Source organism: Tasmannia lanceolata, unplaced genomic scaffold, assembly GCF_043159265.1.
Source record: "Tasmannia lanceolata isolate RefF3 unplaced genomic scaffold, GAP_Taslan_0.1 ptg000025l, whole genome shotgun sequence".
In the NCBI taxonomy this organism is placed as follows: domain Eukaryota; kingdom Viridiplantae; phylum Streptophyta; class Magnoliopsida; order Canellales; family Winteraceae; genus Tasmannia; species Tasmannia lanceolata.
The window spans coordinates 10,918,956-10,941,043 of NW_027518702.1; the positions used below are offsets into that span (position 1 = coordinate 10,918,956).

At 38.2% G+C, this 22,088-nt stretch overlaps 1 protein-coding gene across 1 annotated transcript; it reads right to left on the minus strand.

The window, feature by feature from the left end:
- Nucleotides 1-3,623: 3,623 nt before the first annotated feature.
- LOC143858068 (uncharacterized) lies at nt 3,624-22,024 on the minus strand. The gene is made up of 3 exons (XM_077368664.1): nt 21,071-22,024; nt 4,957-6,391; nt 3,624-4,236 (listed from the first exon to the last, which is right to left on the minus strand). The coding sequence occupies exons 1-3, from the start codon at nt 21,943-21,945 to the stop codon at nt 3,853-3,855; spliced, it is 2,694 nt and encodes an 897-aa protein (XP_077224779.1). The 5' UTR covers nt 21,946-22,024; the 3' UTR covers nt 3,624-3,852.
- Between the last annotated feature and the right edge of the window lie 64 nt (nt 22,025-22,088).

Here is a 22,088-nt window from a genome sequence, read left to right on the forward strand (position 1 = left end):
TGAGGATAACCTGTGGATCCCCTAGGAGTAAAAGAATATAGTAAAGCCAAGGGGTGCACCATGTTGAAGGGTCCCAAGATTTCTTAAGATCATTCCTTAAACCATGGAGTGTGATTTGCATCACATAAATTGTTTGGGTAAGGACTTGAGGGTCTAAGCCTGTAAAGTTCGACAACTTGGATGAGACATCATATTAGTTCAGTCACCAACGGTTTCCTTTCACCATGTTTTTTTTTAATGGTTCCTTTCACCGTGTTATTGGAAGAAAATATAATGGAATCATTTGCCATTTGCGCAATGAGGCTTCAAAAGAGTATCTCTTCACAAACCCTTACTAAATTCATGTTTCATTATTCACCTTTGTCAATTATTATTTTTGAAAGATGACAGAAATATATTAAGATCATACGAAGAATACATGCATGGGGCACCAGTAGTTCCCCAAGTATTACAATGTATGAAAACCTGGATCAGTCCAGGTCTTAAAAAAAAACCAAAAAAGACAATTATAAAACCAACGAGTGGCCCTCCCAACCGTCTTCCATGTCCACCAAAAATATATCTAAATTCATCACTACCCATATCTAACTTCCAAAAAAACTTCCCATATCCAAGCAATTTCAAAAAATATTACTAAAACCGTTGCGATCTTCCACCGAAGATCTTGAAAACCATTGGGGCCTTTTCCTATTTACAAAATGGTCCCCCTTCTCATAAACCTGGACCTATTTCCAAACTTCTTAATGTTCTTCCTAAGATGAGCATTTCTTTAAGTCCGACAAAACTCCTTCTAACTCAGCTGTAAAAACCTCCACATCAAGATTAGTAGCCGATGCTTCCTTGACATTCGGGTTAGTTGCCTCAGGTGCTCTTTTCTGTTTGATCATGGCCTCCAGTTTCTTAATTCCCGATTCCTTGTCTTCATTCCATCTTCATTCCATCTTGACTGCCTCGACGTCTTTTCCTCCTTCAAGACCTTGAGGAAGAAGGGGTGCTTATGCATTGGAGAGTGAGTTTCCTAAACATTACGTGACCCAGATATAGTAAAGAATAAATCTGGCCTCCTATTAGTGGCCTCTTTGAAAAGCTTCCACTGCCTTTTCAAGAAGTCTTTGAAGACTTCTCTCGATGTTGGCACTACTTTAGAGGCCAACTCTTCAGAGTAAACCATTGCCTTTATCCTTTTTAATGTTTCCTCTATCTCCGGTAACTCCATGGTCCGCTTCCTCTTCTGGCCCACGATGGAAGAAGAAGGCGGGAGAGGGCGGTATCGTTCAGGTTTTCCATTTATTATCTCAAGTGAGTTCTTTTTCCTCTGTTCTCAATGAATCAAAAAGACGAAAATTCCCTAATATGTAGATCACCGCCACGAAGAGACCTCTGACCAAGGGCCAGGTGTTCATACACGTACTCTTTGCGTACAAGAAACTCATCTTGCCATAAATGTACATTAATGGCGCCGCATTAGTCATTGACGTCCATCATAATTCGAGGAAACCTTTTCGACTTCCCATGATGAGGGATACTTTCGAGAGATCAATACTTAAAGTAAGAGTTTTAAAATGCTTTAAATGCTTCTCCCAAAAAACGGAAATCCCTGTCCTTCCTCAAATTAAAGGTGATTATTCCTTAGTGAAATCTGCCTTAAAAGCTTATCAAAACTGTCAATGAATGGGTCAATAAATAGCGTTTTTACCTTCTCCAAAGTCCTCCCAAACCCAACCACCATCATCCAGACTTTGGGGGTTCCCAAGTAGACTTTATCCGCACACAACACTTACCTTTGGGATTTGAGAAAGCCTTCCAGGATTCACAAGGGTCGCAGCAACATTTTTCTTTTTATTCTTCAACCCTTCAGAATGAAGTTTAATGAGTGCATCCATGGATTTCATAGGAGATTTTCCTCAGGGAAACCCCTTATGATGGCCGGACCCACCCCCTTAGATCTTTGCCTCCATGCAAAGCTAGATTTCCTTTTTCGAGGTCTGGGTTATGATGTAAAAGATACCCCAGAAGCATAGAGTCCAGAGAATCCAGATTTAGAGCCTCCCAAATCTTTCCTTAATTTCGCAAGACTCTCCTTCCAGGTCAACAAGCGTGCCAAACTAGCACTCCTTACACGCCTAGATGATTGATAAGGACCCTTCAGCCCGAAACCTTCCTCAGTGGGGTCCAGAACAGCGGGTACATGGCTGGCTTGTATAAGTTCAAAGTTTGAAGATCCCGAGGCACCTCCATCAGTCACAGGAGGGATCAAACCAGGGGAAAGGACTTCCTGCATATTGTTTGACACAACTGTTGAGCAGTGAAATTTGAAATTTGAATTCAGAGGAGCGAGCCCCAGGGGAACGGCCCTCCTTCCCTAAAGATCCAGAGGCTGTAAGGGAGGCCTGGCACCATCACCGAAGGTTGGATATCCTGGATTATCTTTCTCCAATAAGGGTGGAGGTTCCAAACATGGGTCTGACTCCGATGGGGCAGCATTGGAACCCGACTGTGATTTCTGAATTTCGATTCTGACTGTGAAGTACTGGCCCAAGATTCGGATTGGAATAAGGGAAAGGGGTAACTTCCACCATGGAGAAAGGATTTTGGCGAACACAAAAGTCATACATTGGTTATGGTTCCCTTCCATTTTTACGTCCAAAACACGACAAAAAAGGTTTCCTATGGCTTCAACCATTGAGGTAGCCCAGACGTGAAGGGGGATACCATAGAAGTTAACCCAGAGAACTTCCATGCCTTGGATGTAGTCACAACTCCAAGTAGATAAAGAGTGCAGATGACTAGCCCAAACCTCGAGACCTTTAGCCAAGACCTCAGCAGCCTCCTTCTCCGAATCAAATATAAGTAAAACGTCATTCTGTGATAGGATGCACGGACAAGGAAGGGATGGGGTGTCCCATGCTCCCTTAGCCCACATCCAAAGATCATTAAGGGATCCAGAAGTCACCTTCCTCCTTCCTATTAAGCGGGCTTTTAGGTATTCAACCTCGAATCCACCTCCTTACCCGATATAGATAAGAACCGTGTTCGATCGATGAAAGAATCGTCCCATAGTCCGGCCAGCGGTCGTCATCCTTACTAGCCTCATCCTTACTAGCCAAAGGGGCTTCCGAAATGGCATGGATTGAGGAAGAGGTTGGAGTGCCCTTCTTTTTGTCTAAATGGCATCTCTGACATCTACTCCGCCATTGAAAATTAAGGTAGTCGCAAGATAAACAATCCCAATCTCCAGGCCTTTGTAGTGATTTCCCCTTGTTTCTTGTTTTCCACCACTTCTTCTTTACAGATGGGGTAGTTCCAAATAGGTGGTCTCTCCTGTTCTGCTTACACCTTCGACAGCACCTCCGCCATTTAAAGTTGTAGTAAGCACAAAATAAGCACAGCCAATCCCATGACTTGCTTTCTCCCATTCCCATTCCCAAGTGCACTTTTCTTACTAGCATGCCAAGAAACAACAGTTGAACCCAAGTCAGAGGCTACATTAAGGTTGAGCCCACCTTTGTCTATTATGGTTCTCCTTGGTTCTTCAATAAATTACGAAAAAATATAAAATCAATCATTTTTTTTTTTTTTTTGAATGATCTAGAATAAATTATTCTCAGAGATGAATTAGAATATGCAAAAAAATAAAAAATAAACTGAGAAGACTTGCAACTGTATATTATTTTGCAGAAATTTGAACTTTTAAAGAAAAGCACAAGCTTATCAATGAAGAACCTTCAATAAAAAACATCGAATTAAACTAGAGTCAAATAATAACCACACCTAGCAAATGAAGAATTATTTACCTCATGCTTAAGAAGAGAAACAATGTCCTTAGAGAAAGAATGTATGGCATTTACCCATTCAGAGTCTTTGAGAATTTGTAGACAAGCCATTGTCCAATACATTGAGTTGCCCTGAAATCTTCACCTTACAGGTTGGACACATAAAACCAACCGAGTCGGATTGTGTCTCGGGGTTGACACCTTCATGGTGGAACTCTATTCCGCACCAAACGCACACAGTTGTGAACTGAAAGACTCTATCCCATTCAAACTGAGCAGAGGTGTTGAGCTCTTTTTCCAGCCCTGCACCATAGGTCAAATCCATGGGCGCCTCTGCCAGTGAGCTTGAATCTTGGCCAGACACAAAATGAAACTCTGATGGCTCAATGTCATCAAACCTTAGCTCTTCAAAATCTGATATGTTCTCAAGCTTCTCACTAACAATACCGAGTTCGTCTTCTCCCTGTCCATAGAAAGAACAGAAAGAAAGGATTAAGATGAAAGCACCCATAACTTTTCGTAAAATAATCCAAGGCTAAAAAGGGAAAATGACCTTGGTTTCTTGGAAACCTTCATAATACAAATGATATGAAAGGAATTATAAACAGAGTTACCCAAGACCGAGGCATCCTCTGAAGAAATTGCCTCCTGTCATTCATGTTAGATGGAGACTACAAATAGACTACAACTCGGCAAAAGAAGAAGAGCCTTTGCTAGTGACTCTCTCAAGTAAAAACTGGGTAATTTCTTAGGAAGTTTTAAAGTATCACATATTTGAATTATTGACTTCAAACAGATACTTAAATTAAGAAGGTAGCCTCGTAATTTAGAATAAAAATACAAGGCACGTTATGATTTCAGTCAAGACTGAAACCGAAACTACCTGAAACCGAAATTTCGGAAATAGTCCAATTTTTGGCTGAAATTTCCGAAATTTCGGCTAAAATTTACTTTTTTCTGAAATTTTGGCACAGGTTTGAAATTTGTTTTTGTTTTACCGAATTTCAGTATTTTGGCCGAAATTTTGGTTTCGGCTATGCTCGAAACCGAAATTTTAAACCTTGGTTATGATCCAACAAAGTCAAATATATAATGGTCATTTCCGCAATAATGATGATAGTCCTGGTTCCCCTTATTCATAATCTACAAAGTCAAAATGATGCATGGCCTGAAGAAATCATACCTTGTCTGAAACCATATCAAGGGTGGGAAGATTGCCTGAGGATGGCATAAACAGTGATAATTCATCAGGAACAACACTCTCCACTACAATTTCTCCCTCTGCACTCCCAATAATCTCCTTTACAGCATCTTTATCAGATCCAAGATGACTGTCTTTAAAATCAGTTTCAAGCCCATTGCCAGATTCTTCCTTTTCATTGAGCTCGGATTCATTTGTAAAGCTAGTGAAAATATTATTCCCATAAGTTTCAACATCACAACTCTGGTCATTGTCAGGTAGGGTCATCAAACAACTTTCAAAACCCATTTTTAGCTTGTTGTCAGATTTTTCTGCTTCATCAAGCACAGGTTCCTTCATACCGTTAGAAAGATTTTCTTCATTAGAAACTCCACATGAAATATTGTCCTCATTACTCGCTAAGGGAGTTGCAGTATCAAAGCATGGATTGTGTTTAACATTCATGGAATTGCTAGTTTCAATAACATTCCCCAATTTATTATCCTCAGTCATCTCAGAACCATTATCCGTCTCATTAACAGATTTGCTTGCCAAAGTTCTAATTTCAAGCGCAGCACACATTGGACTATCAGTTTCGCACTCCATATCTTGTTTACTATGAGATGAACCAACACCTTGTTCATCAATGGATTTGACAGTAGAAATTACTGGTATAGAATTCTTGTCATTGACAACGTCAAAAGATGCATCCTTCTCACCGAACATTATAGGCGCTCCAGCCAAGGATGATGGAGCAACACTATTTGGTACATTTATCTCATCTGGTTTTGGTTCAATGTTCTTAAAATGGTACCTCACATGTGTCCCAACATGACCATTGTAACGATGTCTTTCATCAAAAATCTTATGGCAAAATTGGCATTCATATTTTCCATCTTTTATTATCACCCCATCGCCAATGGATTTACCAAGTCTACACCTTTTTGGACTCCTCTCGTGAAAATCCATCAAGTGCTTCTCATATGACTCCTTATCACCAAAAATCAGATTGCACTTGTGACATTCTGGAAGGTTTTGTGGTTGGACCTGTGCTGAATTTTCAACCCTAAATAAGAGAACTTTCTTCTCATGGTCAGGAGAAAAAGAATAAATTGGTACTGCAGAAAAGGACGCGAATGGTAATGTACAAATAGAAGAAATGGGTACGGCTGAATAGCAAACGGGGACATCCCTTGTGGCATCATCTTTACGAGAAAGACTTGCGGCCTGTTGCATAACCCATAAATCCGAAGGGTTGAGTTGGACAGGGCTAGAAGAATTTACAAATGTCCGTACTCTTTTGGTAGCCAACTTGTGTGTCACTTGAGTGCTCTCACTAGTCTGACCATAAATGGGTTCTTTTGCATCTTGGTGTCCAATAAAAGAGAGCAAATATGAAGCAACTTCTTTGTGAGATGCAAATTGTAGTCCGCTAGGGCTGAAAAATAAAAGAATCGAGACCAAGATGTCACTAGAGAAGAAAGCTTGAAAGCATAGAACAGGAGTATAGAAACTGTGATGAAGTACCGAAAAAAAAAAAAAACGAGTAAAACATGACACTTATTAGATATGTCACTGTTTGGGTCAAATAATTAAGTACGATGATTAGTTCAAAAATGTAATATTGAGGAAAATTATGCATCTAAGTCGAGTAAACAAAAATAAAAGTAAACAACCATACAGGAAGAACCTAGAGTACACAGTTTTCGAAGGGCATGTAAATTGGAGAATCCTCTAAATTTCATTTTTTTTTTTTTTTGGTTGGTAAGCTAGGATCGAACCTCGGACCTCTAGGTTGGAAAGTCCTCTAAATTCATGTACCAATAGAATAGAAAAAACTAGGAATGACTACCAAATTCTGTAAGCACGACAGTGGTAAACTTTAAGAAAACAAATATATCACCAATTCTATTCTCGTCAACTCTCACAGCAATGAGGTGCAGGACAAATAACACAATGCTTATATACATGACTATTTGCTAGGGAACATCGCAGAAAGGCACTTCGCGGCCTGCTGTTGCATGTCAGAGCAGCCACACAGGCTCACTTTACAGCAGATTTCGACTTATTCATTTAATTCATCTGAGGTGGCTGCTCTCACATGCAACAGCCAGCCGCGTGCCTTTCTGCGATGGTCCCTAGTAGATCCTCCTAAACAATAAGCTCTATGAACAATTTTTTTTATTTAAGGTAACCATAATAACAATAATTGGCAATATTTTCAAGTTATCTTACTGAATTGCCCATATTATCAGCTAATTTATCATAACAATTTCAAATTGCTGCTGTCAATATTATTGCTAATAAATGGAATCACGATAATTAATAAATGTGGATATTATCACTGTATATACATGTCATCTATATATCTATATACTATATAGCAGAAGAGAAAAGGAAACATTTATTTGAATTTCTTCCAAGAATTACACATCACTTTTTTTTGCTTTTGTTAACAAAGGCCCCATTAGAGCCCCATATTTTCAATCCTACCCCCTTCACAATACCTATTTTACCCTACTTTATGAATTTTTTATTATACATTTTGTCCACAAAGTCAACATGGTGGTGTTTTTTCTTTGCAAAATTACGGATTGGGTGCATATGTTACATAATACTAAGGATTTTTGTGAACATATTACATAATACTACGGATTTAGGACACCTTTAAAAATATTAACGAATTCCGGGCACCTTAAGAGGAACAACAATTATGGAGACCTCTATAGATTGGCGGGCTAGGTTCAGCCTATGGAAATGATTTTACGGGCACAACCTATTTATGTTGTGTTCCATCACATGGACGGTTTGGATCAACCTATGATGTGGTCTGTACAGTTCTTTGTCGGCCCGTGCATCGCACGGGGTTTTTCACTAGTGTGTGTGTGTGTGTGTGTGTGTGTGTGTGTGTGTATAGCAGAAGAGAAAAGGAGAGAATTATTTGAATTTCTCTCAAAATTCTAATAGAATTACACATCACTTTTTTTGACTTTTTTAACTAAGGCATCCATTCAACCCACATATTTTCAATCCTACCCACCTCCTTTATGCTTTTTTAATAAAAAAAGTGGACAAAGTCAGCATAGTGATGTTTTTTCTTTGCAAAACTACGGATTGGGTACAAATGTTACATAATACTACGGATTTTTGTAAACATATTACATAATACTACGGATGCAGGACGCCTTTCAAAATATTGACAAATTCTGGGCACCTTAAGGGAAACAACATATGATGGAAACCTCTATAGCATGGAGGGCTAGGATCAGCCTATGGAAATGATTCTACAGGCACAACCTATTTCTGTTGTGTTCCATCACATGGACGGTTTGGATCAACCTGTGATGTGGTCCGTACAGTTCTTTGTCGGCCCGTGCACGGGGTTTTTTACTAGTATATATATATATATATATATATATATATATAGAGAGAGAGAGAGAGAGAATGGTTCCTACACACATGTGTAGATAAGTTATCTACACACTAGCTTAAAATACAGTGGGGGCCACATTATTTGGGTGATCCAAACCATTCATTTTTAAGGCCCTCTCATAGATAGGGTGTCCACAAAAAATCAGATCCATAGGATCATCCTCACCATTCGAACTGTGGAGGCAAAAAATGGACTAATTTGTGAAGGTTTAAAGACATCCATTTTACCTCCACAAATCATAGGGTTGGGATGATCCTATGGATCTGATTTTTTGTAGACACCCTATCTATGTGAGGGCCTTTAAAATGGATGGCTTGGATCACCCAAACTATGTGGGCCCCCACTTTATTTTAAGCTAGTGTGTAGAGAACTCTCTACATATGTGTAGGAACCGTTTTCTCATATATATATTAAGCTAGTGTGTAGAGAACTCTCTACACATGTGTAGGAACCGTTTTCTCATATATACACACACACACACACACACACACACACACACACATATATAAAGAGAGAGAAAAATGACTCTAGTATACCGACCAGAGAAGCTTATCTAGTCTACCTTTTTAATAGCCGTCGGATGGAGAGTCCAAGTGGTCAAATCCGTACGTTAAAAAAAGAGGTCACTAAAGAGAAAAGTGCTCCTTTAACTCTCTCTCTCTCTCTCTCTCTCATGCTGGAAAGTAGGGTTTTGACTCTCTCTCTCTCTCTCTCTCTCTCTCTCTCTCTCTCTCTCTCTCTCTCTCTCTCGATCGTCGGAAAAAAGGGTTTTGACTCTCTCTCTCACGACGGAGGCTAGGGTTTCGTTTGCTTAGATTTCGTCCTCTATGGCAAGAAGCTAGCGTTTCAACTCTCAATCTCTCTCACAACGGAAAAAAACTAGGGTTTCGACTCTCTCTCTCTCTCTCTGCTTCGATTTCGCTTGAAAAGGTATTTTTCTGCTTCGATTTCTCCTCTCTGCTTCACTAGTATGTATTGAATCTTGTTCTTTTTGTTTTCTCTTCAACTCTCTCGACTGAAATGATTTGGTTTTTTTTCCTAATGGTCGAGAGAGTGATTCTACTGGTTTTGTATGATTCGGGTTTTATATGATTCTACTGGTATTGGTATTGAACCATATTTTGTATGCTTAAACTGGTTCTGTATTGAATCTTGGGAAACGATGGAACCTTTTCTAATTCTACTTATTCCACTGGTTTCTACCGATTGTTTTTCAGCTACATATTCTTTTCGTTTCTACTGGTTTCTACTGATTCTCTACATATTTTTTGTCATTTACTGACTATATTCTATGCCTTACTCGATCTCTATGCCTTTTCTCCATGGTTATTTAACTAGGCTCAATGTGACTGTAAAATTGTTGCCTAGTTCGATTGTTTGCCAGAAGCTTTGTTAAATATTTTGCCAAGTTACATTGTTTAGGATTTACCGACAGAAATGGCACATAACATGGTTGTTTTTCAAACTGTTTTCCAAATTTGTGGATTCTATGTTGTTCCATTTAGTTGTTATCCAAACTGTTGACCAGCAATATTGCATGGACTTTGAAACGGTATTGTTTGTATGAGGTTTAAATCCAGTGGGTTTTTATTATTTACTTGTTTCCATCTATGGATATGGAGTTGTTCATTTCCATTTACTGTTGTATTTGTTATTAAAAGGTGCCAACGAAGTTGTATAGACGTGATGGATAGTAATGTGTCGCAAATTTGTGGGCATTTGATTGATGAAGTTGACTCTAATAGGTTACTTATGGTTGATGACAATGAAGTTGATGGAAATCAATTAGTTTTGTTGAATCAGGGGGGAAATTCCGAATGAGGGTGTTGTAGGTTCTGTTGATAACGCGGAGGGCTGTAGTGGTACCGTTACCACGCCTAATAAGGATGATGGAGGGAGCAGTGTAGCTAATGAACCTTTTCTTAATCAGGAGTCTGAAAACCCAGAAGCTACCTACGAGTTCTATAATGTTTATGGGTTGGCTACAGGGTTTGAAGTACGGAAAGCGAAGAACAATAAGTCGAAGAAAAATCTGGGAGTGATAACGAGGAGATTTGTATGTGAGAGAGAGGGTTTCAGAAATACTAAAGATAAGAGACAGGCTGGAAAAGAAGTGAAGATGCGCCGCAATGTAAGAGAGGGATGTGAAGCAAAGATGGAGATTAAAATGAGAAAAGATAAGTGGGTTGTGACTACTTTTGAAGCCAAACATTGTCATGATCTGACCTCTCCTGCCAGAAGAGGAATGCATCATTCACATAATAAATTCCTTAAGATTATAGTTTGTAAGAATTTGATAGAGAAGCTCAGTGAACATGGGGTTCAATGAACATGGGGTTCAGCCTGCTAAAATTGCTAGGGTCATTACTTCGACATCTAACGCTAGTGGCATCACAACAAATCTAGTGGTGTCCCATTTGAGGGCACGTAGGCGGAACAATCTAGGCAATAAGCAGTCTTAATAGCTCGATCCGAATTTTTATTTTGCGATAGAGATGGATATCGAAGGGAACTTGCGATCTATGTTTTGGGCAGATTCAAGGGCGAGAAATGCTTACCTCACCTTCGCTGGCATAATTGTATTCGATGTCACATACAAGACGAATAGGTTTCTGATGCCATTCGCTCCATTCACTGGAGTTAACCATCACATGCAGTCTACCCTATTTGGATGCGCATTGCTAGCAGATGAGAAAGAGGAGACGCTTCCATGGTTATTTCAACAGTAGTTGGAATGCATATTTTGGGTAGCTCCGGGATGTATAATTACCGATATGGATGTGGCGATGAGAAATGCTATTAGAAATGTTTTTCCAAAAACCTGTCATAGGTTTGGCTCGTGGCACATTCATAGGCATCTAATTGAGCATATTGCAGGCATGCGAGATTTAAATAGTGACTTCTCTATGAATTATAATAAGTGGTTTTATAAGAGAGAAATACCCGATTATGAGAAAGAATGGGAAAAGTTTGTGGAGAAATATGGGATTGCTGGAAAAATTGGATAGCGAAAATGTGGGAGCTACGAACTCATTGGGTGCCAGCTTATTTTAGAGACACATTCACTGCTGGCATGACTTCTAGTTCGCGTAGCGAAAGTATCAATTCATTCTTTGATGGATATGTTAATCAAAGTACTACTCTAAAAGAATTTGTAGAACAATATGCTAAGGCACTTGCTGATCATCGTAAAAAAGAATCTGAAGAAGATTTCATGACTAAATCTTCAAATACTGTATTGATTTCGAGGAACAAATTGGAAGCACGGGCTGGAAAATGTTATACGAGGACAATGTTTAACATTTTCCAAACGGAGTTTAAGGATAGCAATGACAGTTGGTATGACTTACTGGGTGAGAATAACAATGTGACAGAATAAAGTGTAGGATTGAGTGATGAGTAGACTTGGAAATGGTGCAAAGTTGTTTATGAAGAATCTGACAAAGGTGTAAAGGCCACATGTCAGTATGCGAAGTTTGAGACCGTAGGGATTTTATGCAAACACATCCTTCGCATAATGTCCCTAAAACGTTTAAGTAGCATTCCCGAGCGATATATCCTAAATGGATGGACAATTGAGGCAAGATTTCATATCGATGGTGGGGTGTCTACAGGCCAAGATGATAATAATGATGTAACTCCTGTTCAGAAATGGTACCTAATAGCAAAGTGTCAGAGTAGTAGATGAACTTCAGAGCAATAAGGGTTTTTTCAAGAAGATAGATGAAACTTTAGATGTTTGGTTGGCGAAATGTGAACAAGAGGAGAGACAAGTAAAATGCCTTGTCGAGTACTGGCAGCCAATTGCATTCTAATTTTATGAGTGAAACCATTGAGATATCTATTCAGGATCCCCAAGTTGTGAAAACCAAGGGTCAGCCGAAAATTGCATCACTGTTTAAATCTCCGATAGAGGTCTCCCAATCCGAATCAAAGAAAATGAAGTGTGGAAAATGTGTAGAAAGAGGCCATTATGCGTCAACCTGTAAAAAAACCGAAGGTTTCTATTTGTGCTTACTTCCGTGTTATTGAATGTTCAGTTGAATTTGTGCTTACTAGTGTATTCATTTGTAACATATATCACTTATTTCCATTAATGTGTGTGCCAATAGATGCCGACACCGGCGTTTGAAGAGGAAGACGAAGGCGAAGAAGAAGAAGAAGAAGTGGACCTGATGGTAGATTGAACAACTGCAACGGGTTAGTGTATTTTCTTTTCAAAATTTTTAATATCTTTCAAAGCATAGTATTCTGTTCTCCAAGTACAAGTAGTGAACTGCTTGTGAATATCCACAACAAGTTAGTATCTTATGAGTATCCACACAACTGGAGGGGGACATCTTGTTCCATTCCTCATTGTATTAGTTCTTATGAATAATATTCTCTTTACCCTTTCTCAAAAAAAAAAAAATGTTATTACTTGTCCATCCATTCATGACAGTTGTGTATGAACACGAATTTACTTTCATTTCCTCGTGCACCCATCCGATATGGTAATTTAGATTTGTGTAATCTCAATATGCAGTCTGTCCAAGCTTCCCAAGTGTTGGTAATTTTCATGTTATTAGTAATGGTAAAATCTGAATGTGGCTCCATTTCATTCAATTAGCAAATTGCCCTATGTGTAACTTACATGTGCTTTAATGTGTTACAGATGTGACGTCTGCTGATGGAATCACAGAGAAGAGATGGTGATGGATTCACCGAGAAGAGATGGAATTTACTTACATGTGCTTTACTGTAATTGAGCCGAACTTCTGAAAATTCCAGCCAACACCATCTTTATATTCTCTTTAGAGGAGATGTTGAAGCCCTAGTGATAAAAGCCATACTTGTTGCTGTGGTTGCTTGGCTGTTATGGGATCCAGAGATGGATGGTGGTTGATTGTAGTGTGTATGCGAGAATTTTTTTATTTTGTTTTATTTTATGGATCACTGTTGATGTCATGGTGAAGGTGGATATTTTAAGCGACTTCAATATGGTGTGGTGATTTGGTGGGAATTTCAATAGGTGGATCTCAGAAACAAAACATAAAGGCCTGCTCTAATTTCACCGCTTTTCAGTTTTTTGTGAATTTCCATATTAAGAGTGTACATTCTTTCTGTTTAATATGCTTCAAGTCATGTAGAATATACTTTCCTCTGCAAACTGAGTAGATAAAGGAACTGATTTCACTTGGAAAGAGAGGGTTCTTGGTGAGATGTTGAAGATACCATTTGTACAATACTCACAGAACCAAAAGATCTCGAGAGGATAACGAGATCAGTCAAGGAATTCAGTTCCAAAATGCAGATTTTTACTTGGGAAAAACAGGGGAATTTCATGAAAATCACATGGCATTCATAGTAAATGTTATGGCTGGTCATTTAAAACAAGAAGTTGTGTCCTGTCATTTATAATTCAATTACTAGATGAACGGTCAGGATCATTGTGTCCTGTCATTTATTTGGGTGGCCCAGATCAATTCCTTATCCACTTCGCACAGAACCTGTGTCTCAACACACTGAGAAATCGGCCAAGGTAAAGGGGCAGAAGAAGAAGTGTCAACAGTGTTTTTATTTTTTTTAATATTTTTTACAAATTTTTCTTTTAATATTAGATGGCATTAAAAAGAACAAAAGGCTGATCGAGAGTTGTTCAACTCAAAGGAAGGATAAATTGCCGCAATTGCTGAAACTTCATTAAATTTGGTGTTTAACAGTTCAACTGATTGCACTGAATCAAGCTTGAAATGCTTTCCCACATGAACTTAAGGCCAACATTGTGTCATTTAGTCATGCTTTTTGAAAAAAAAAATGGCACCAGCTTGCCTCTTTGGAATTGTAATTCGTCCACAGGCAGGCAAGGCTAATTGTAACTATGTGAACTAAGCTACCATGCTATTCCCAATTACACATCAGCTACCATGCAATTCCCAATTACATTCTCAGGGACTCATACCCTTCCAAACACAATCAATAGCCATTGAATTTCAGCACGAAAGCAGACAATTTATGATAATTAAGATGGAATCAGGGCTTGTTTAGGCCATCCAACTAAGTGGCACTTTATTCTACCACCGTATTAAAATTCTCAGGGCATGTTTGGAGACCATTACTTACTGCTTCAAAGAACACTTACAGAATAGGGTAATATACATTTAAAGAAAAAGACTCATTGCAAACCCATGTAATTCACAAGCGAATAGGGTTGGACAAATGTATGAGGAATCCAGGCCTATAGAACAAAGTTTCAACTAGAGACTAGCTTTTGAGAGAAATTGCAATTGAACCAAAATACTTCAACAAACACACTAAAAAAAGATGGGAGTGGGACTCGAAGGAAAAAAGTACCTAGGGAGAATTAGATTGTTTTTTTTTTCATGTTTTTCCCTTTCCTTTTCCTTCCCGTTCTTTTTTTTTTTTTAAGAAATGCGTCAGCTTTCCTTCTCTGTTGCTTCAGAGATATACATAAAAAGATAAGAGAAGGTGTTTTAGTAGCCGTCAGACGTATGTATAGATATGAAAGGGGCTGATGAAATTCCGTGACTTTTGAAGTTCTAGCAAGTCATTGCGATAAAAAATAAAAATTAAGTATTTCTAAATTTGGGAAGACGTTTGGAATTCTAAACGATGCACATAAAGGAGATATAGAGAGAAAACGTTTTCTCTTGCGGGATATAGAATGGACGACACGTGGCAGCACTATAGCTACCATATATATATATATATATATATGAGGAAAATAACCCAGTCCACCGACTAGAGAAACTTATCTAATCCACATTTTTAATAGCCGTCAGATGAAGAGCCCAAGTGATCAAAACCCGCACATTAAAAAAAAAAGTCTCTAAAGAGAAAAGTGCTCATTCGACTCTCTCTCTCTCTCACGCTGGAAAGTAGGGTTTCGACTCTCTCTCTCTCACGACGGAAAAAAGGGTTTCGACTCTCTCTCTCACGACGAAGGTTAGGGTTTCGTGGGTTTTGTTTGCTTAGATTTCGTCCTCTACGGCAAGAAGCTAGGGTTTCGACTCTCTCTCTGCTTCTATTCTGCTTGAAAAAGTATTGTTTCTGCTTCAATTTCGCTTCGATTTTCTCCTCTAAGCAAACGAAACCCATTAAACTCTAGCCTCCATGTGAGAGAGAGTTGAAACCCTTTTTTTCGTCGAGAGAGAGAGAGAGAGAGAGTAGAAACCCTATTTTCCAGCGTGAGAGAGAGAGTCGAAGGAGCACTTTTCTCTTTAGAGACCTTTTTTTAACGTACGGGTTTGATTATTTGGACTCTCCATCTGACGGCTATTAAAAATGTGGACTAGATAAGCTTCTCTAGTCGGTAGACTAGAGTCATTTTCCTCATATATATAAAACGGAATGTGGCAACCGTGGTGCTGCCACGTGTCACCCATTCTACATCCCGCAAGAGAAAACGTTTTCTCTCTATACCCCTTATGTACATCGTTTAGAATTCTAAACGTCTACCCAAATTTAGAAATCTTAACGTTTATTTTTTATCGCAATGACTTGCTAGAATTTTAAAAGTCACGGAATTTCATCAGCCCCTTTCGTATCTATACATATGTCTCCTCTCACTAAATACCTCTGAAGCAACAGAGAAGAAAAGTTGACGCCATTTCTAAAAAAAAGAATGGGAAGAAAAAGGAAAGGGAAGAACGCGGAAGAAAACAATCTAATTCTTCCCATGTACTTTTTTTCTTCGAGTCCTACTCCCATCGTTTTTTTAGGGCTAAAAAGCTGCAAAACCCCTTCTCATCTAGGATTTTGTTGCTTTCTGGTATCTCTTTGAATTTTAGTTTCAAATAATCAAATCTCAGGGTTGAATTCCATAAACCTGCCGTTATCGGTTAAATCGATGTGTTTTTGGCCCTCGATTGTGCGATCGTCAGTTGTTTATTAGCCCCACTTATTTTTTTTTCTCTATTTTTACTTCTATTGTGAAAATACATGACGCTGAATATCCGCCCGCTTCTCTCTTCTCTCTCTCTCTCTCTCTCTCTCTCTCTCTCTCTCTCTCTCTCTCTCTCTCTCTCTATGGAGAACTCTCACCATCATATTGCTTGGAAACCTCTCCACCTGAAACCCCCTCCACACTAACTCAATCCTCCATTAGTCCCTCCTTCAAAATCATCTCCACATGAGTAGGTTGTTGTATTTGAAGGTTTTTTATCTAAAAACTAACTCTTGAATCAGTTAAAATCTAAAACCAATTTTTAACTTCTCAGAATCAATAAAAATACCCTTTCTTATGTAGCTGGGTTTGTTCACATGAAACCAAGGTTGCTGTTCCAGGGTGAATAAAACAAAAATTCATCCTATGTGGCTGCTCTCTCATGCAACAGCCGATGCGCCAAATGCCTTCTGTGATGGTCTCTTTCATAAATGATCTTCAATATCCCTTGAAACATTGACAATTACGATTTTCTCTTTGATAAATGATACTTTTTGATTTTGTGTTTTATTTCCATTTTATCTACCCTTTTCTCTTGCACATTCTAAGGAAAACCAGTACCAAGATTCTATTTAATAAGGAAACTAGGTTAAAGGACTGCAAATTAACAGTTTAAAAAAAGTTTGACCAACGACTAGATTCAATGGAGAATTTTTTTCATAATCAGATGATGATGACAACCAAATTGATGTGGTCTTGGGGGGCTCACAAGGTAAAAAAAACATACCTTGCATCACATGCATATGGTCTGTCTAATGTTATGATTAGAACAATTGATCTATTGGGGCCGATATCTTAAAATCTTCGAGAAGGGAAAGATTAGGCGTATTTTTCTTGAACTTGCTCCATCAATGAGAAGAGATTAGAGCATGGAAAATAAAAGAGTTGATTTCTTTAAGCATTTAAAATGTGTTTTAATCTTTTTTGTAGCTCTTAACTCAATTTAGAGCATGAAAAATAATGAGTTGATTTCTTCGGCCATTTAAAACGTGTGGCCCTTTTGTTACTGTTACATCAAATTTTAGGGTTATTTTATTGGCAAAGAGTAATGTACAACAGGCGAGGAAAGTTTCTTATTAATTTGGCGAAGATCAAAGAAGGTGAACTTTTGGGTATGTATTTTTATTGTATTTTCTTCCTTTATTTAGAAGTCATACACCTTCATTTGTGTTTTTTTGTTTGATTTAAATTGATTTCGGTGTGGCTGTGTTAAGATATCTGCAAGTCATCTGATTTGTTTTCCTCAAGTTCTATTCTCTATAACATTTATTGACTTATAATTTTTTTAGGGCGATGATATTCCCCCCCCCCCCCCCCCCCCCCCCACCCCGCATTACACATGCGCCCCCCTTATAACGTGATTTGACGTCAAAAAATGTTAAAGTTGCCCACTCTTCATGTCAAATCACGTTATAAGGGGAGCGCGCATGTAATGAAGGGGGAGTGAAAATATCATCTCCCTTTTTTTATTCTAATTATACCTTTTATTGTTCTGACTCCTAAGTTTCTTTTTTCCTCAAACTTGATTGTTTATTATGATATTCATTTTCATTTTTCAATGTCTTGCTAATAAATAATACAGATTATTTTTGTTAAACTATATTTGACTACTTAGTTAAATCACACTTATCCCCCATTATTTTTGCACTAATTGCTTCATATGTATCAGAAACAATAAAGCTGCTTTATTGAATTCAACATCACATCCAAGGGTGTGATAGTTTATAGACATTCACAACCAAAATGCCAGTGAATATTGAAAAGATCAGATTTTCTCTCTCGTATATGTACAAGTTTCTCGCTGCTTTATCCATCTAAATTTACTATCTACCCGTGCATCGCACAGGGCTGCAACTAGTATATTTGGAAAGGAAAATAACTATTATAAGCTATAACTTATATAAAAAAATGAATATTCTAAAAAACAATATATTGTAGCATTTCAAATTAAAACTACAACCAAAACTCCGTTGGGTCACCTGAATTAATGAAAAGTTGACCGCATCAATCATTGACTCGCTAAAGTAGACTTCTTTTTACCTTGGCCGAGTTCTCGCTTGAGCCCGATTTTGGAACATTGATCAATAAATAGTATATTATATATAAAACTCCAGACCTTAACTTCCTAGAGAACAATTGAAATTAGGTGTAGCTAAACTAAGATTGTTTCCTACTCCGATCTGAATGAGGCAACTCATGTACATAGTAAAAATAATATTCATGATTACTCCAGTCCACACAATAAATCCTATTTCAAAGAGAATATTATATACATAAAGTTCCTTACTGGCTTACTCTACCATAGTCTACGAGCCACTGATTGAGATTAAATGTTATCTACTCTAAGATTATCCAATAACCCTACTCATGTGAGGCAACATTAAATAATGGGGGCATTTAACCAAATAAATATTTCGTAGATCCTCTACATGGTGTTTTGGTGGTTTATTCCCACTAACGAGAATTGGCAATCAAAACGGCATTCGCAGTAATACGTAAGCATGTAGTTATACATTTTTTAATACACACATACATCACAATGCGTATGCAAGTTCATCCATACCATAAACACCAATGCATATTTGTTCGTATACAAGTATACAACCATGCTTCATTTTAACTACCGAGAAGCATAGATAGGAAAGAGAACCCATCCCATTTCAAAAAAAAAGGGGAAAGAGAACCCATAACTCAAGTTCATCTGTGACAGCATTTCTCTACCATAGTTATAAAACCATCGCAATAAACTTATGCAGACATATAATTTTGTATTCCGATGCATATTTGTTTGTATACAACCATCGCAATGAAGCTATACGGACATATAATTTCGTATACCGATGCATATTTGTTCGCATACAACCATGCTTCATTTGAACTACCGAGATGCATAGATAGGAAAGAGAACCCATAACTCAAGTTCATCTGTGACCATGACAGCATTTCTCTACAATAGTTATAAATTTCCACCAAAACCAACACAAAACGGTCAAAATGTTTCTATTTTTACCCTCATCAAAATACACACTGAAATCGAAATGCATGATGAAACCAAAACTGTAAGCATATTAGCAATATATTATACCATTATGTGATACATAATTATATCTAGTATTAGCAATATACTATACCATTATGTGTTACATAATTATATTTACATGGATTACATGTGAAATGTGGGGTATGGATTTCTGTTTTTTTTTTTTTTTCCTGAAATGTGGGGTATGGATTATACATAAAATTTTGTACGAATTACATGTAAAATGAGGTATGTGCTGAATTATAAGACATTCGCCACAACGCATGTCACTAGGTGTTTGATGTTATGTTTTTGAGTGCTGCTACGGAAATCAGGAGTGGAACTGAACAAATCCCCACATGCCACATGGCATGGGAGGGGTAGATTTGCCGTTTTAAGGATAAAAAAGCCTAAAAAGGGAAGAAGATTGCTAATGTGTGAAGAGGCCATTTGTTGGGTTCCACTTTCGGTCTCCAACTCTGTTACCATATCCTTATTCTATTTTGTTTCCAAGGCAGAGGTGTTCGGTGTTATTAAACCATTATAGGTGATTTTTGCACTTGATGGTTTTGAGTGTGTATTTGTGCTTATTCTAATACTTTCTCAAGTTTCTTAAGCATTCATTATTGCATATGTTTCCTCATGTTTATGTAATTTTACTAGAATTCTACCAAAAATTTTATCCGAAACCAACATGTTTTTATTTTCATCACAACCAAAACACATGTAAAACAGAAACCTAAAACCATGTTCTCTATCAAACAATCATTTGACAGCAACTAGAACAAGTTAGCAAAAGTACGGAAATGAAGGAAGCTGAACAATGTAAGAATAGGAAAACCTGATGTGACTTCGCCACAATGCATGTCACTAGATGTTCAATGTTATTTTTTTTCGACGGCGGGAGGTGTACGATGTTATTAAACCATTATAGGTGGTTTTTGTGCTCATGTGATGGCTTTTGAGTGTATATTTGTGATTATTCTAATACTTTCTCAAGCTTCTTAAATGTTTATCATTTGCATATGCTTCCATACATTTCTGTAATTTTACTAATTCCTACCAAAATTTTTATCCAAAACCGACATATTTCTAATTTCATCACGACTAAAACACGTACTAAAACAGAAACCCAAAATCTTGCTCTCTATTAATCTGTCATTCGCAAGTAACTAGAACAAGTTAGCAAAAATACACAAACGAAGGAAACAGAACAATGTAAGAATAGGCAAACCTAGTAGTGAAGGTACCACTTCAAAAAAAAAAAAAAAAAAAAAACCTAACGTAACATTCGCCATAACGCAATGTCACTAGGTGTTCCACGTTTCTTTTTCTTTTGACAGCAAAGGTGATTGATGTAATTAAACCATTACAGGTGGTTATTGTGCTTACAACTCAACTCAACTCAGCTAAGCCTTTGTCCCAAACTAGTTGGGGTCGGCTAATGAATCCTTTAGAAAATTTTCATGAATAGGGCGAAACAATCTACTCAGCTCAAATTGACTAAGTCTAATCCTGACACTAATTGAGTTCGTCTACATGGTCTTTGTCCTTACATGATGATTTTTTAGTGTACATTTGTGCTTACTCTAATACTTTCTCAAGTTTCTTAAATGCCCATCATTTGCATATGCTTTCATACGTTTACATAATTTTACAACATCTCTAGCAAAAAAACACAAATGAAGGAATCTGATCATCAATGTAAGAAAAGAAAAACCTGATAAAACGTCGGCAATCCAACCAAACACGACCTTCTTTCTTCTTAATCCCAAGCAAAATCTTCCAACCCATTGGCAAATCATCCCCAAAGTCATTTGCATCAACAATCTTCTTCTTCTTCCTCCTACTCCCCCATTGCCCCTCTAAACCCTTCAAAAACCCTAACAATTCCGATTCCGTCCCCAATCCCTCAGTCCTCCTCCTCAATTCCACCCCAAACAGATCATCACAATTCCCCAACGCTGCCACATCGACCGGAATCCCATTCCGATTCCTAATCTCACTATCATCCATTCCGATCTCACCGGAATCGCTCCGCCTCAATTCCCCCTTCTTCCTCCCCCTCTTCTTCGCTGGCACAATCGCCAACTCATTAAGGTTAGGGTTAGGGTTAGGGTTAGGATTTCTATTTCCCGCACTTAGGGTTAGGGTTTGGTAATTACCGGCAGTATGGTTAGGGTTAGGGTTTCCATTTTTGGGGGTTAGGGTTAGGGTTTGGTGATTAGAATTCTCCTTACAGAAGAGATCCCGGAGTAAGGTAACGATGCGTTTGTTCTCAGAATCATCGAGGGAATCGGACGGTTGAAGGGATGCAGGAATCCGGCGCCGGTGACGACCGACGGTGGACATGTGATCGGAGGTCCGGGGAGCTAGCCGGAGGCGAGAATAAGTCTGTTTCCGGCTACCGGCGCTCTCGTTAAAAATATTCCGGTCGATTTTGGGGATAACGACGTCGGAACTCCGGCGAGGGTCAAATGCGTGATCGGAGCAGAGGGAGAGAGAATTTAGATCGGATTGAGATAGGGATCTGAGATCGACGACTGGGATTGATTCTAGTCGGAGATCGGATGAATCGACGGTGGAGATTTCCATCTTGGGCGATGGGTTTGATTTTTTAGGCTGAAACAAGGGAAGAGGGTAATTTTTTATAAGTGAGTTTGTATTTTGGTTTGTTTATATGGGGAGTATCGAGATTTAATAATGTACACGTGGCATAGTGCAGCTGATCTTTGCCG

Bases quoted from the DNA above. Each gene is read 5' to 3' on its own strand.
- LOC143858068 (XM_077368664.1), bottom strand. From the start codon at position 21,945: ATGGAAATCTCCACCGTCGATTCATCCGATCTCCGACTAGAATCAATC. The intron at 6,392-21,070 runs GTTTTTCTTTTC...TTTATTTTTCAG, and splicing joins GATTGCCGACGTTTTATCAG to CCCTAGCGGACTACAATTTG. The intron at 4,237-4,956 runs GTATGATTTCTT...TTCTATGGACAG, and splicing joins TTGATATGGTTTCAGACAAG to GGAGAAGACGAACTCGGTAT.